Below are 15,439 nucleotides of genomic sequence, written 5' to 3'. Positions count from 1 at the left end.
GCACTGTCGACGCGAGGACGAGGACAAACTAAGAGGTGGCTCGAAGCGAAACTGTCGAGAATTTGTCAGCGAGAGTGAGAAGGAAAGAAATCGATTGTCTTGCGATATCTTCGCGCGCTTTAAATGCGAGGCACCAGGCCCGTATCTGTCGATCGAAGCGCCCTGGTCTTGCCAAGCATTCGTTTCTAATTTCCTAATATTACTTATCTTCTTATATTTATTTATCTTTATATGTATGCTTATTGTTTTATTATTTTATAATGTTTTTGGTATAATTAATTTTTAAACTGTTATCGTAATTATTATCAAGTGTTAATAATTAACGATGTTTATGTACAATTAATAGAATTTTGTCTCAATAAGATTTTGATGAATTTCAGAATTGAAACAAAATACGATGTATATCTTTATACATATTAAATTGAAATTATCATAGTTAAACATCTTCCTACCATTAACGTCGTCGATTATCTATTCATGGCCACCTATCGATTTTGAAATATCTTTAGAACACGCCAATGATACAAACGATTTCTCCGTAAAATTGTATTTTTACGTTTCGTGTCACGATAGAATAAAAGAATCAAGAATTTCAAAAATACTTCTGTTTCTCTCCTTTCGATTATCCTCTGCACTATGTCACCAACCATATTCTCAATTTATTATTTTCCATTTTACCATTTGTATTTAATTTGCATTTTACTATTCCTATTTCTCAAAATTATGTATAAAAATTTATATCAAAGAAGTCCGTTTTAACGATATCGTATGTCAAATAATCTTTCAATAGAAATACATTCTGTTCGAATATTTAATAAAAGCAGGCCGTGAATTGGTGTCCAAAACAAGGAACATTTTTAATTACATTTTCGCGAGTAAAGAGCGCAGTTTTTCGTACGCGAATCAACGAGCCAAGGTAGTTGGTTCGCCGCGTGTTGCACAAAACCGATTCTTTTTTCGTAACCAGTCACACGATATCTCGTGTGTGTGCAAATCAGATTTGATCGTGGTCGACGATAGTTTGGCAAACATAGTTTGGCGTACGAGCGCTTGTTCGGTTCGTATTACTCGAGGAAAACGAATTCTACGTTTTCCTTCTCTTCTAGTCTGTTCCAATCAGAGACGTAAGAAACATTATATACCGACTGGACAGAAATTTGAAAAACTGAAAATGTCGATGTCTGGCGGATCGAGAAATTTAGAAAATTTTGATGATTTGGAAATATAGAAATTCGAAAGTTTCCTTCTTTAGATCCGTAAGAGATTCACAATGGCATCTGGTCTCAAATAACTGACACTGAAAATTTGTCCTCACCGTTACCGCTGCTTACGTAAACTCGAAATGACCACGTGGAAGGAACTACGCCGGTATTTAATGCAACCATAATATAGACTTACCTGGAACAAAGAATGAATCACATGATTAATACCTCGTTTCATGAATAAACATTAATGAGTCATAACAGTGCAATAATGGCTATACGAATGTTAGCAAAAATTCGAATCGAATTTCATATTTATCGACAATATCGATAAAACAGGGAAAGAAGATTTCCAAGATAAGGGTGATAATAGGGTAAAACAGAAAATTTAACATAGGTCAAACAGATCCATGTTAAGTAATTAACAAATTGTCTTATTACCTATTGCACTGTTAACTTTATATCACGTGTACAATATATTGCATGCAACAAGTAAACACATCGTCCGCTAGTGATCATACAAGTCAAAAAACATGAATCGAGAGTCTTAAATTACCGATTAAATTCTATAATTGAAATAATAATTTCTGCTAATCTTTGAATATATCGAGATGACTGGAATGACTATTCCAGCGACCAAAGGGACGAAGTAATAATAAAAAGTCATGCAAGCAATGCAGCAAGCATCAAGCAACGCAATGTGTCACTTCGGAAAACGTTACAGGTCACGGATTGTGAGTATTTTCAAGAAAAGGTCCCTTTTTATGAAATATTCATGCGTGGACATAAATAAACGGAGGGACGATTTATTCATACGAAACGTTACGTTCATTATACAAGCTATACATCACGAATTATCGTCGTGTTACTATTTTATTGCACGTCATCGTACACGCTTATCACTGGTGCCTTATTCTACATGTGTACGTATACACGTACGTTACCGTTCAGAAGATCAGTTAGACTTAAATACGTATGTCTATACAATATATGCGAAAGAATATTACTAAAAAATAGATTTTCTTATTGGAAAAGATTATTACGAGCATTCGTAGCTATTTTGGAAGTCAAAATTGATAAATTGATATTATAATCGTCCTCTACACTTGAAAGTAATATCATTTTAATTTGAAATCAATTTTAAATAGTCGAAACAATTGTAGCAATTAATTAAAATTATAATAGGAAATAAATTTAATTTCTGAATAGTATAATAGTGTACATGTACATTGCCTACATGCATTAGACACGCATTATATACGTAGAGCGTGTTGAAGCAGCGTTTGAATAATAATATTTTAATGAAAGGAAATTGTGTCACACGATCAACGTCACAACAGCTAACCGTGTCTTCCATTTTTCATTGTACTAGTAATTTGGAGCGTTCCGCGTGATACAGTAGATAAATTGGTGTCACTTAATGGGCAAATCAATAGTTGTTAACGATTGGCGAGATCGTTCCCTTCCTTAACGGTATTTCTCGTGGAATCTTTGGTGAGTGGGATAGGATAAATATGCGTTTAAGATGATTTTTGTTAAAAATGATCATTTTGTTATAGAGCGGAATATTTTTCTATTGAAAATGAATTTTGAATAATAGATAAATATATTGCGAGGAAATTTAATGTTTACTGAAATTCATTATTGCAGAAATTCTCTATTATATAAGAATTTGCGTGCAAAAGCAGCTTATTTCTTAGCTTAGTTCTTATCGATATTAATAAATAAAACATTTTCTTCTTCCTAAACCCGATTGTCTGCTTTCGTTAGGAGAAAAGAAGCTACTATGAACTCGACGTGCAATTTCTAAAGAGAACCGCGTGTTATTGAATGAAGAGTACAATGGTGCCCCATAGTGATGGGGAGGAAGCGAACGAGGCAGCGCGACCTACATTTCGTTTGCACGCGAAACGATAAATCAAAAGTTTTGCCTTCGAGACGATCACGTCTTTCTTTCACTCGCTTATAAATAAGGTGTCTGTACCAAGATAAGTAGGAAGAAACTTCTTTACTAGCAAAATACAAATAATAAAACTTCATAAATAGTTTGAGGAACTGTTACAAGAAATTTTGCTGTCCTAATGTCTTCCTGTAATAAGAATACTTAATTGGTTTGATTAATGAACGAAGATTCAGTGAGACAGTAAAATGAAGATGTCTTAAAATGCGATCAAATAAGTTACAATGAAAACGTTCGTAAAAAGAACATCGTAAATGAAGCACTCTTTCGATAAAGAATGATTTTGAATATTACTATGAAGATAAAGTAGGAAACGGAGAAGTGTTGATAAAGAAGATTTCTATAGCGAGATGCATACCGCTTGAGCATTTTAAAACCTTTCTTTGTAATAATTTGTAATAATTGAAGAAAAATAATGTTACCAGAGAACTCTTTAAGTTAATAAATTTAATAGTATATCAAGCAAAACAAACAGCTTCTGTCTGTCTGGGCTGAAAAAATTCCTAGATTAACGACTGTTGACCATCGTCAATATTGTTAGACAAGACAAACAGTAGCATTATAGACGGTAATCCATATAGATTGAAGAAAACTGTGTTAACACAGAATAAAGACTTCATGACGATAGTCTAATAAAAATCCCTAAATCAACATTCAATAAACGATCTGCACATAACAAACAACATCAATATCAAAACAACCTTAATCCACTTTATTATCGAAGCAACACGTCAGCTTAGCAAACACAAGGTAATCTCGCGTCACCTACCATAGCTCCCTACATTAACTCCCTACTAAGCTTCTCGTTGACCAAATCGATTACGAAAGCGTGCTGGAAAAAAGATCTTTCGAAAATCCACTTTCAACTTCCAACTCCCTTAAGCAATTTTACCACATCTACTCAGCAGATTCCATGAATTACTTTAGCAGCCGCACTACTGTTATCAGAAGCTAGTGGCAACCAAAGTTCTCCCCATTCTAATACCTGAACCTCTTAACCAAATTTTCCACGTATATCCCGAGATTTCCGCTATCATCCCAGCCACAAACAACCACTGATGCATATCTGGCTTTAACCTACCAGAAATTCATGAAGCGTATTTACAGTATTTACGCTGCAACCAAAACCCACCTGGTACTAATTCCTAAACCAACCTACTTGAGCTCCTCGCATCTACGAAAACAGCCCGAATAATCATCTTAACACCTCCTAATGGCTGGCTAGTTTTAACTCATTCGCATTAGCGTGCCGTGACACGTTCCACTTTTCTGGACGTACATACGCCGGCCGGCCGCGCGTCACAGAACGAGCGAGATCGAGGCGAGCAAGGCTGGCGATTGAAAAAAGAAAGGATGAAAGAAGGGAAAAAAAGCGCGAGTCTCGGGGGTCGGAAGTTAAGTGGTCGAAACAGAGCCACGGAGGGGCGGCTGCAGAGATTCCCTGATACGCACCTGGCCACGCGCATTTCAGGGCATCGGTGACGTCAAACCAGGGGGCTAGAGGTTGTTGATTACGTCACTGGCCCCAGCCAGCCTCCAACACCACGGCATCGATCAGTTCGACCAATGGTGGGGATAGAAGCTACGCTTGTAACAGTGGTGGGGGGTAGCGAGTCGAGGAAATATCAGTAATAGCCGGCTCCCGCGGTCTATTAATTAAATTTTTGATTAGTCGACGATATTTCAGCATTCTCCCCACTCCTCTACTCTTCTTTCCTTCTCTTTGCGTTTCATCGTCTCGCTTCCTCTCACGATCTCTCGAGAGATGTGACGCGGGTTGCAGTTGCCAGGCGAAACTAGATTTTTCGGTAACGGGCAATTATCTTGCCTTAAGTCGCACGGTGGGGATGCGATATCGATATTTGAGAGTGTGAATTTTGTTGGAAAGAGTACGATTGTGTTTTAGGAAATTATTTTTAACCAGAGAGTCTGGCTAACGTGCGTTCAAAAGTTAATTCGTATCTTAGCACGATATTATGCAAATATTTTTTAATTAATTTATACCTTCGTGTGGTATATTGGTAAAAAATGAAATAAATATAATTCGTAATTTAGATCGATAATACAATATTGTTTATATCGTGGTACGATATATCTGCAAAATCTCCAAAATAGTCTGAATGGAATTTTCTTTTCGAGGAAATCGCGGAATCTCAGGAGATTTTTAAAACGTACAAATAACATCGAAACGCACATTTTTTTCGCAAACGGAAATGTCGATCGAGAGTTTGCTCGCGAGTGGTTGAATCCAAGCAAACAAGAAAGGAGAGTGGAGGGGCGTAAAAATTGAACACAACTGTTCGAATCGACTCGAGTGGACCAGGAGATGCGAGACTCTTCCGCCAACAACGTTCCTTTTATCGACTTTTCTTCCTCCTATTTCGGTCTCCCATTACAGTTTTCGTTCGTAAAATTCGCGCGAGGCGAGGCTCAACTTTTGACAGGTCCCTCGTCGATACGATTGTTCGTCAGCCTTACAAATCATCCCCAAACTTTGTATTATTATTATTTTTGTATCATAAAATTTCACATTCACGAATTGTTGCTAACGATGCGATATTCATACTTTCCGAACATAATGTTTTCCCATTGTCGTGGATTTTCGAAATCGCCAGAATTGTGTGAATTTTGAACACTTCGATATTCAGACTTTTTCCATTAATTCGACTAACGGTATTAATAAAGTTTAATGAGTTAGAAATTGCAACGTAACAATGCTACCAGTTTATTCTGTATCTTTGAAAGCGTTAGAAAATTCATTTTTCCAAGTAAATTTATGATTTTACAAATTATAAGTCAGCTCATTTTACGTCTTTTTAACCTTCCAGCGTCGCTGATTAAAAATAATTTTCTGTATTTATAAAGAAGTTTGGAGAATCATCCGAGTGTCTGACTTATTCTACTGTCGCTCTCCTTAGCCAGGGATACTTGATTTAATCAGGAACAATTCTACCGTTTCTATCGAGTCAAACGAGACATTTCTATGTGTGTGGAATGGAATGCTGTTAAATTTTTGATGAGAGCAATCGTGTTTAATGTATACAGCATAAATTGAAATAGCATAAAAAAGTACTTGAGTAATGCAAGTAATATTTTAGCACCCTTTAGCGTGTTTATGGCAATGACATTTAATGTTTCAAAGATCGTGTCGTTTATCATCTTGTTTGCCATATATCTGAGGAAACGATTGCGAATAAAATTGCAGTCGATAAAGTGCATATTCAACGCTGCTTTTCTCTTCGCGTGTTAGATGGACAAAAAAAAAAAAACTCTGCTGAAATTACTCGGATCATTTTTCTTCATTTTTGTTGCCAACAAAAAACCAACAACGACACATTCAGAAATGCAAAGGTGATTTTCCATTTAATATCGAGCCACGTATCAGAAAAAGTGGACAAAATTTCTATTCGATAGAAATAAACTTCCCTCTTTTCTCTCCTTGCTGACTTGGATTTTCCATTGAAACGGTTCAACTTCTTAAATATTGTTTATTTTCTAGTAAATTAGTTTCGGGGGCACGCTATGAAGCGGGTTGCGCGAAAGAAAAATCCAAGAACGTTCCCGGTGTTCATTAATCTCGTTGCTTAATTAATTTTCGCCGCAAGCATGTCAAGAGATAAACTCAACGCCCTACAAAAATTCCAAAAGAACGGCCAAGAAAAAGCTGTACGCCTTAAATCGCGCGTGACAATCGATCTTCTAACCGTTCACCCTATTCATCCTCGAAAACATCAATTTCCAGTTGTGTGAGTCGCTCCTTTTCAATTTACATTTCAAAACATCAATCTTGTTCAAGATATTCCTCATATTTTACTAAAATTATTTATCCTGGAAAAATATGGATTTTGAGGGGAATTTTCAAGATGTTTTTCTATGGCTTCAATTTGCTTTTTATCGGGAAGATATTTCGTTTGATTTGCAGGAAGCTTTGGAAAGTTTAGAAATTTGTTTCTCTTTTTTCGATGAATTCGATTATTAAGAGAGTCGGTACTTTTTTGTAAATACTGAAAATATTTTGCGAAGAATTATTTAGAGCGAAAATGTGAATTGCCAATAAGGAACATTACGAAAATTTTCGTGTAATCGCTGCAAAAGGGAGATTTTGTCTCGAAATTTGAAAGAACGCGCTCTTTTCTTCCTTAGATTACACGCGAACAACCTAATTGTTAAGATTAATATCCGTGGCGTTTGAAAAATTGTATACTCGAAAAACGAGTGAATTAAAATAGCAGAAAATAAGAGAAGAATAACGAAAATTTCGTCGCGTTTTCGAAAATCACAGAAAGCTAAATGTATGCTGACATTCGCCGTTAAATCGACCAATAAAACGACGAAAAGTAATATCCAGACGACGGTGGAAAGCTGAGAAAGGAAGCAGTTTTCTAAAAACGACATCTTCGCTATTTTTCTTTCATCGAAAGTACGACGTACAGCTGGGATTAAATTCAATTAACCGGCATTCCTTCAGTTTCCTTTTCAAGCTTCCAATTTCAGTAACTTTCTTCGAACAAGGATCTGAACGCGAGATCCACGATTTCTCATTTTCTTTCATAAACTGCAACAGTTACTCTCTCTCTCCCTCTCTTCAGTGCTGATGTTTCATTTTCACAACTTACAATCTCATTTCGCGCTTTCTTCTCGAGATTTACTTGGTCAGATTTTTTGGAACGCGAATGGTCGTAGACGCGAGTATTTTTCTTTTTTCCTTTTAACCACACGAAGAGATCTCAAATGGCGAAATAACAATTTTCACAAGTTTGCTGCTGGTTAATTAGAATTTTCAGCGATCTCGTTTCGCACGATTGTTTGTAGCACTCGAATGGCGAGGTAGAAATTTTAATAATGAAAGTTTTAATGAAATATTTGTAAGTTTAGTAGAGGCCTAGTTTCGTTTTCATCCTAACTGAATCGTTCAAATCGAAGGCGGTTTTAAATGATTAAATTCAAATTTGTTTCTCGATCGACGTAAATTATCAATCGTTTTGTGAATGAAATATTTCGTGAAAGTCGATGGCAGAAAGCTGAATGACAGATTTCTAACGATTGTACAGAATTTATTTTCCTTGGACTACCAACAATTTTAATATCGACATATCCTTTTTATTTTTGTAAAACTTTTTCCACGAGAATTTATGACGATAGAAGTCCGGCACGATGTACTCCAATATTTTTGAAAATTATTTATAGCAACTTTGAAATTTTATTTCTAAAGAACCTGTATAACTTCTGTCATTAACGATTTATTGAACGAAGTGCATATTTGAACAATAATTTAATCGACAATTTAAGGAACGAAAAATTATCCTGCAAAGTATATGATACAAATTTTTGTATATAAAATATGTGCAATATAAATATCCTATGAAATATTCCAAAAGGGAAGCAAATTAAAGAATATTGATTTTTAAAAGATTGCAGACAACATTAGATTAAAGAAAGATAGAAACTATTTGTCGTGGACAAAATACTAATGTTTAAAATATTTTATAAAAGTAAATCAACCAGTTGAAAATGAAAGGAAGATGGAATTATTTCTGTTATTTATTGCGGGTCAGATATCAGAAGAACATTCTAATATCTAAATAAGAATGAAAGTGGGAATGCACGAGGGAAATAGTTGTCTGGCCGCGTACCGCCTCATTCTACTTCGCTTCTACTCGCTGGTTACAGAAAATGTCAAGGTCAACGAGAGAAATTAATAGTCTACGTACTTTTCATCTACGAGTTGAGAGTTACCACTGATTTATTTACAATTTTTCTTTCGTTATTTTTTTCTTTTCTTTTCTTTTTTTTCAATAGAACAAAGCGAATATCGAATTTAGAAGAAGTTGGCGAAATTTTCGTAACACGTTTCGCGAATTCAAAGGAGCGACGATTGACTTTGCAACGTGAAAGCGCAAGCCAGCGAGTAATTTTTCTTGAAAGGAAGCAAATTTCGAGGAACGAATCGGTACAACTATTCCACTTCCTTCTCCATACAATAGTTGGAAATTTTAGCTTAAAGAAGAAGCTCGATTTATTATATTTAACGCGAGAAAGAATTCTTTCTCCTTATCGAAAGAAGTGGCACATTTTTGTTCGAAGAACAGAGTATTCTTTTATTTTTAATAACAAAAATTGCGCACAGTATATTATTTTATATCAGATGATCACGCATGTTATGCGGCAGAGTATACAATATACTATTTTCATAAGAATAATATTTACATAAGGGGAGAACATTTCACAAATTCACCAAACCGAGGAAATAAATTTAGAGACAGGCGAAAAATGGAGAGAAGCTGGACGATATATTTCTTGGAGATCGGAAATTGAGAGAATCGAATAAACGACATTCGTTCGCGGAATATGGTGACCTAGAATTCGCGACGAAATTCCGAGAATTAAAGGATCATCGTGAAATAAGCAAACCTGATGAACGATTCTGCTCACGAATATCATGGAATTTCTCTAACGGGGCGTCACGATTCCAGGAAATAGTATTCCAGAGAATTTCGAGCAGCCACAGAGCAAGACAGTGAAGATGATCCGCACTTACGATCGTCGATTCACGTTTAATCGTGAACGTGATCGATTTTTGCGCGCCTTTTCGGGAATAGATTTCAGCAAATAGGCAAAGTTGAGGAAAATGTTTTTATTGTTTAACGATTATACACGATCTTTCCAGTTTCGTTGATTTTATAGGAATTTTATTCGAGATACGATTCGCGTAACATCGCTGAAAAGAAGAAGAAGAAAAGATCGCAAGCCTAAGTCGATTCGAAGTTGAAAGAAAAACACGTGTTAACAGGAGAAAGAGAAACAATTTGTCCACTGGATAACTTCATTTTTTTTTACTACTTTCAGACCATTTCCGATTCAGCTTTACTCGTTTATCACTTTCGTGCATCTCTCGTTGGAATTGTCGTGACATTCTCTACAAAAATAAAAAGCAACAACCTGTCACGAACTGACTGTAATTCATAATTTAGCGTCAACTAGCTTCGGATTCTAACTGTGTGAAAATGTTCAACATGATAACTGTTAGCGATTAATCATCGCGGCAACAGGAAAAACGAAAATCAAAGCTTAGATACATGCCTCGGATTTGTTTCGCTTTGAATATTTTTGAAACATTGGTTGCTCCACCAAGTTTCATGGACCATAGATTTCTATGAACCCATTTGTCTCGGCGAATATTCATAAAATACCTGAGCTTAACGAACAGACAAAAAGGTTCCTCGAAATTCCCTTCCATTTATCAGGACGCGTTATCATTGACTATGAAAGCTGCTTGACCTTCGTAAGGAAGCTTCAAATGCTCGTCTACTTCAAAAAATAAATTCCAATCTCGAAGGGTCTTGAAAAATTGACGACAGTCCATTTCAAACGACAATTGATTCTGTCGTTTTAAAGACGAGGTACGATGTTCTGGGCATCTTAAAACACACACACACATACGAAGTTTCTGAATAATTAATCCGGCACTTTTATCTTTCCATTAAATAATTCATTCAAAATATTTATGTCATATCACTTCGTTTCAATCGGCTTTAATCTACGCGAAGAATAAATTCGGATATTGATCTAATCGCTTGAATAGTCAAATCCACCGTTGTACATTTTAGGAAATAAATTCCACTGCTTCTGTTTAATTTTACAGCCAAATCCTGATCCACCTGAAACACAATTATCAAGCCTCGAACTCGATCGTGCAAAGCATGTGTCGCGACACCTAAAACCTAAGTTCTATTCTCATCCGAGAAACGAATCTTAAAATCCCAATGCAAAATGCCTAAGAAGTTCACAGCCAACCAATGTAACTTCAAATATGCCGATAAATCTCTGCAGAGGCTAACGTTTCTTCCAACGATTACCCAAAATATCAAATATATTACTAATTTCACACTTGGACCGTTGACAGAAGCGTCAAACGCATTCACAGACAGCAAAAGTGTAGGTCTGTGTTTCACTAACCTACTTGAGGGATGAACACGTGGCCCACAGGGGCAGCAACCGCTGCTGGAACGTTTCCTTCTACGTGCACACCAGTCCTGACCCATCCTCCGTAGCCAAGCTTTTTGGCTTCACCTCTTCCAGAAGTCTACGTCACGTTCCAACGAGCAAACATTTAACAATTTCTCAACACGAATATTCTTCCTCCTCTTCAACGCCCAGTGACCATGCATTCTCACAATTTGGCCAAAAGCACGCTCTCGAAGATGCTCTTAAATCGCTATTCTCCAGGATTTCTCAGTTCTCTTCTTGGAGTCCGAGTGCTCGATCGTTTAACGATGTCTTCGTCGACGAGACGTTCAAAGATTTTTCATTCGTTCGATGATCGATTCGAAGATTCGTTGTTCCGATTAATTGCAGGTTAATTGGTTTTAGGTCTAAGTCTGATCTATGCTGACAAGTTTCTTGGTCCTGGCGAGTGTTTTTAGGAAATATTTGGTTACGACTAAGGTGGAACAGTGTGCGAAGGTTATTTAAAAATTCGACAGAAGCGACGCAGATGATTTATCGTTGTCGTTATTCGTTTGGTCATGTTGGGTCCCAGTTGAACTAAGTGCAACGACAAAGTAAGTAGCTTTGGTACGATAACATCTTGTGGAAATCGTTCTTAGCACAATTTCAGTTTTCTTAACTATCGTTAATATTCGTTACAATACGATTGAATTGCTTTCCTTTTTGCGACTAGAGTTAGCTACACTTCTAAGGAACACTCGTTTCTTTCAGATCAGTTTTCCTCGTTTCGTTGAACATTCTTGCAAAATTCTCCGATTAATTTTTCTAAACTCGCGATTTCTTTCTCCGTTAAAAAAGATCGATATTTCCTTATCCCTCGGTTTTAATCAAATTTCTCTACATTTATATTTCGTAAATTTTCAAATTTCTACCGGAGCGGTTGCTATCTGTTATCCCATGAAAAATCTGTCGAATATTAATTCAATTTTATCAACGTCCGAGTTTCTTCTCCAATATATCGTTCGTTTATCTTCTGTTTCCTCGATAATTTCCTATTCCACTAAAAGATTTCAGTTTCAGGTAATCGAGATTCCCTCGATTTCCCGCTATTTTTTCCAAATTTCCTTCTCGAAATAATCTCTTAAATATATCATCGGTACACCACTATTCTCCCGTTTTCGTCTCGCTTGAAATTACAGTACGAATTAAGTGGCTAATTAGCGTGGCCTCTTCGGCTTCAATTATCCCGATGTTAATTTTGTCGAGGTTTTCCGACACCGGGAAACGCGTCGACGGGTGAAACGAATGGAAAAGAAGCAATGATAAAGGGAAACTGTATTTTCCAGCGACGTACACTCGACCTCACGAGCTTTCAGCAAGATTGTCGGATTACACGCGAGATCCTTCCAATTCACAGAGTCCTGCTGATCCTTTTCGTGCCGTGACCAAGATGGATCTCGAAAAGGTAGCCTGTCTACGTCGATGTTCGGCTCGAACTTTCCCTTCAACGTAGCTTCTATGGGATTATTCGAGGATCTGCTGCCTCGATTAATTAGTACTAACGTCGTCAATTAGCATTAAGATGAAAAGTTGGTATTAGGGGAGATTACTACTTGAGGATTTGCTCGCAGCTTTCTTCAAACTGCCGGCAAATCTTCGTTGAGTTTATTGGTGATTTTGTCGACTATTGGAAAACCGGGATTTTTATGGGATTCTTCTTGAATTTCGACAAGTGGTTGCAGAGTCGATGTTCTTGTTAATCGTTGACGTTAATTGGTATTTGGCAATGATCGATCGATGGAAGTTTCCGGACTTGCTGAAAACCTTTTTTAAAGCTTTCGAGCAGCTTCGTCGACTGTTTTTTTGGTCTTGTCGATGATTGGAAAATTTAGATTCTTATGGAATTCTTCTTGAATTTTGACAAGTGACTACGGAGTTGACGTCTCTGTTGGTTTTTAATGTTGATAATTGCTATTTTCTTACAGAAATTTTCCTTATATCTTTAGAATTATATGCAGATATATTTTATCAATATTAAGAAATATATTTTCTTCTCTAGTAATCGTTGCTCCTAATTATTATCCAACGAAGATTCGCTATAATAAAACTCGAGGCCTTCTTAAACCTTCTTAAAAAAATATTCTGCTGAAAGTTACTCTCAAGTTTCACTTGAGATTCCAGCGTTAACTGTAGAATCGTTGCTTCAATTAATTCCTCACGCTAAATAATGTATTGTACATTGGTTTAATCCACTTACGTGAAATCGAAGATTCACGCAAACAAGTATTCCGCTGAAAATCCTTCTCAAATTTCCAAATTCTCAAAATTAAATCTCGTATTATTACTTCGATTAATTGGCACCGTTTGGAATTCGTTAAAAACTCGCTAATTGCTACGATTGTTAGCATTAAATACCCATTGAAATAGGTGTTGCATTCAAATCTCAATCTCTCTAAATTAATTCTACGTTAGACACGTTGGACCCATTCAGGATTCATTAACTTAACATTAGAATCTAAATCACCAAGCCCTTCTAAATTAACCATCAAATTCAAATCTCTGCCCTCAAATAGCAATTTGCTATCTTAACGTTAATTCAGAGACTAAACTTATTGCTGCAATCTCTTCCTGAAAAATTTCAATGTTTAATTTCTCACAACATGCTTTAATTTGGCATTAAGCTCTAAATGACAAAGCGTTTCGAAAAACTGTCTTCAAATTTCCCATCCTGGATGCTAATTCATCGTCTCAAATTCACCAGAGATTCAAATTATTCTTGAAGATTTACCAAGATTTCAACTTTTTTTCTAACGTTCATTAACTTAGAATTAGAATCTGAATTGCTACGAGGTTCTCCAAAATTCAGCAGAAAATTCAATTTCTTATTTTTCATTCGTCATAGATTTGATTTATCGATTTCACGATTTATTGGAATCTCTGCTTTCAAACTTATCCGCGAAAACTTTCATTTCCAGCATCTTAACGGATTCACCGTCGAGATTTCCCTAGTTTACCATAAGCCTGAAATTGACCATTCCACGCCATAAATCCAGCAGAAATTCAGTTTATCAGCAGGATCTGTACCGTCATCTTCAATATTCAATCCTCCATAACCAAACACTGTTTCACTTCCTTATCAGTCTGCCAAGGATCGATCTCAATTTTCAATCCCCCATAACCAAACACCAATCGGGTATTTCAAATTCAAAGTCACCCACCCTAACATCAACCCACCAGAGTCTTATCTTCACCCCATCCGAATATATTTCACTTCCACCCTCGGCACTCGATTCCCTCCGAAAATTCGCCTCTTCTCAACTCACCGCTATGAAGAACCACCGTTAGAAACTAAACCCGCCCCCCTCCCTTACAACACGCTTCCACCCTTGTCCCATCTTCATTTCTTCACCTTTAAATGAAAACTGAAATGCAAATGGTAACGAAACCTAACTATTTTAAATGACAATTTGCAGACGCGATTCATCGTTAGAATTTTCTCCTTCGATTCCGATCATCCCCTTTTCCATTTATCACCAAGTTGGAGTGGACAGTTGGTTGTAGATTAATTTATCATTCGAGCCTTTTGCTTCACACTTGTTCGTCGATTTCCATCTTCAACGATCATAAGGTTTATTGACCTTGCATCGAAGTTTGAGTCATCATCGAGTCGTTTCAAACTCATCGTAAAGCCCAAATTGTCCATTGAAAATAACGGTTGCTTGTTTCAAATCCATCAGAGATTCCAATTATCCGCGAAGAATCTCTCGAAACTTATTCATCAACTCTCGAGTTGTAAGATTCGTGTCACCATGAAATTCGAACTGGCGATTCCTCGTCTCAGATTCACCGCAGACTCCATTCGTCGTTGGAATCAAAATTCTTCGTCGATCTCCATCTCCAATTTCTCATAAGATTCGTTGACCCAGCGCCACGATCATCGCCACGACCCAGCAAACTCGCCACCAAATTCAAACGGTCAAATTGATCGCCTGAAATTCACCATGTATCCGATCTATCAGCAAAGTCTCTTTCATCGAACTCGTGCACGAACGTCCACCTTCGATTTCCAATTTCAAATCCCTGGAAATCCACATCTACACTGTCACTGTCATCGGAGAGTCAGCACGTGGACACTTTTCATCCCTTGCAGCCCTGGAACGCGTCGAAAAAAAGCGACTCACGTGACGCACTGTGGTCCAGACACCCCTAAACACCAGCCACACTACCAACCACAGACGAACAGACGACTGACTGTGAAAGACGGTCAGGGGCGAGGAATTCGCGATCGTTCGACACGGAGGGTGGAAGATCGTCAGTGGAAACTGGCCAA

The 15,439-nt window shown here is 36.9% G+C and overlaps 1 protein-coding gene and 1 long non-coding RNA gene across 12 annotated transcripts in view; one reads left to right on the top strand and one right to left on the bottom strand.

Moving 5' to 3' along the window:
- Positions 1–15,439, bottom strand: part of dnc (phosphodiesterase dunce) — a 352,460-nt gene that overhangs the window by 123,389 nt on the left and 213,632 nt on the right. Inside the window, exon 1 of one of the 11 annotated variants that reach the window (XM_069129700.1) lies at positions 11,119–11,469. The exons of the other annotated variants lie outside the window; for them this stretch is intronic. Within the exon in view, the coding sequence (XP_068985801.1) occupies positions 11,119–11,204 (86 nt within the window). The 5' untranslated portion in view covers positions 11,205–11,469. Of the gene's footprint in view, positions 1–11,118; positions 11,470–15,439 lie in introns of those variants that run through there. 11 annotated transcript variants of the gene reach the window in all.
- On the top strand, positions 1,789–3,473 carry LOC138188171 (uncharacterized). Its single transcript, XR_011175387.1, has 3 exons — positions 1,789–1,936; positions 2,575–2,696; positions 2,973–3,473. It is a non-coding gene; the product is annotated as an uncharacterized LOC138188171 (long non-coding RNA).

The sequence above is a fragment of the Bombus flavifrons genome, chromosome 16, assembly GCF_040668555.2.
Source record: "Bombus flavifrons isolate JBK064 chromosome 16, iyBomFlav1_principal, whole genome shotgun sequence".
NCBI lineage: Eukaryota > Metazoa > Arthropoda > Insecta > Hymenoptera > Apidae > Bombus > Bombus flavifrons.
The sequence above is the reverse complement of the archived record's forward strand: the minus strand, read 5'-3'. Positions and strand labels throughout refer to the sequence as shown.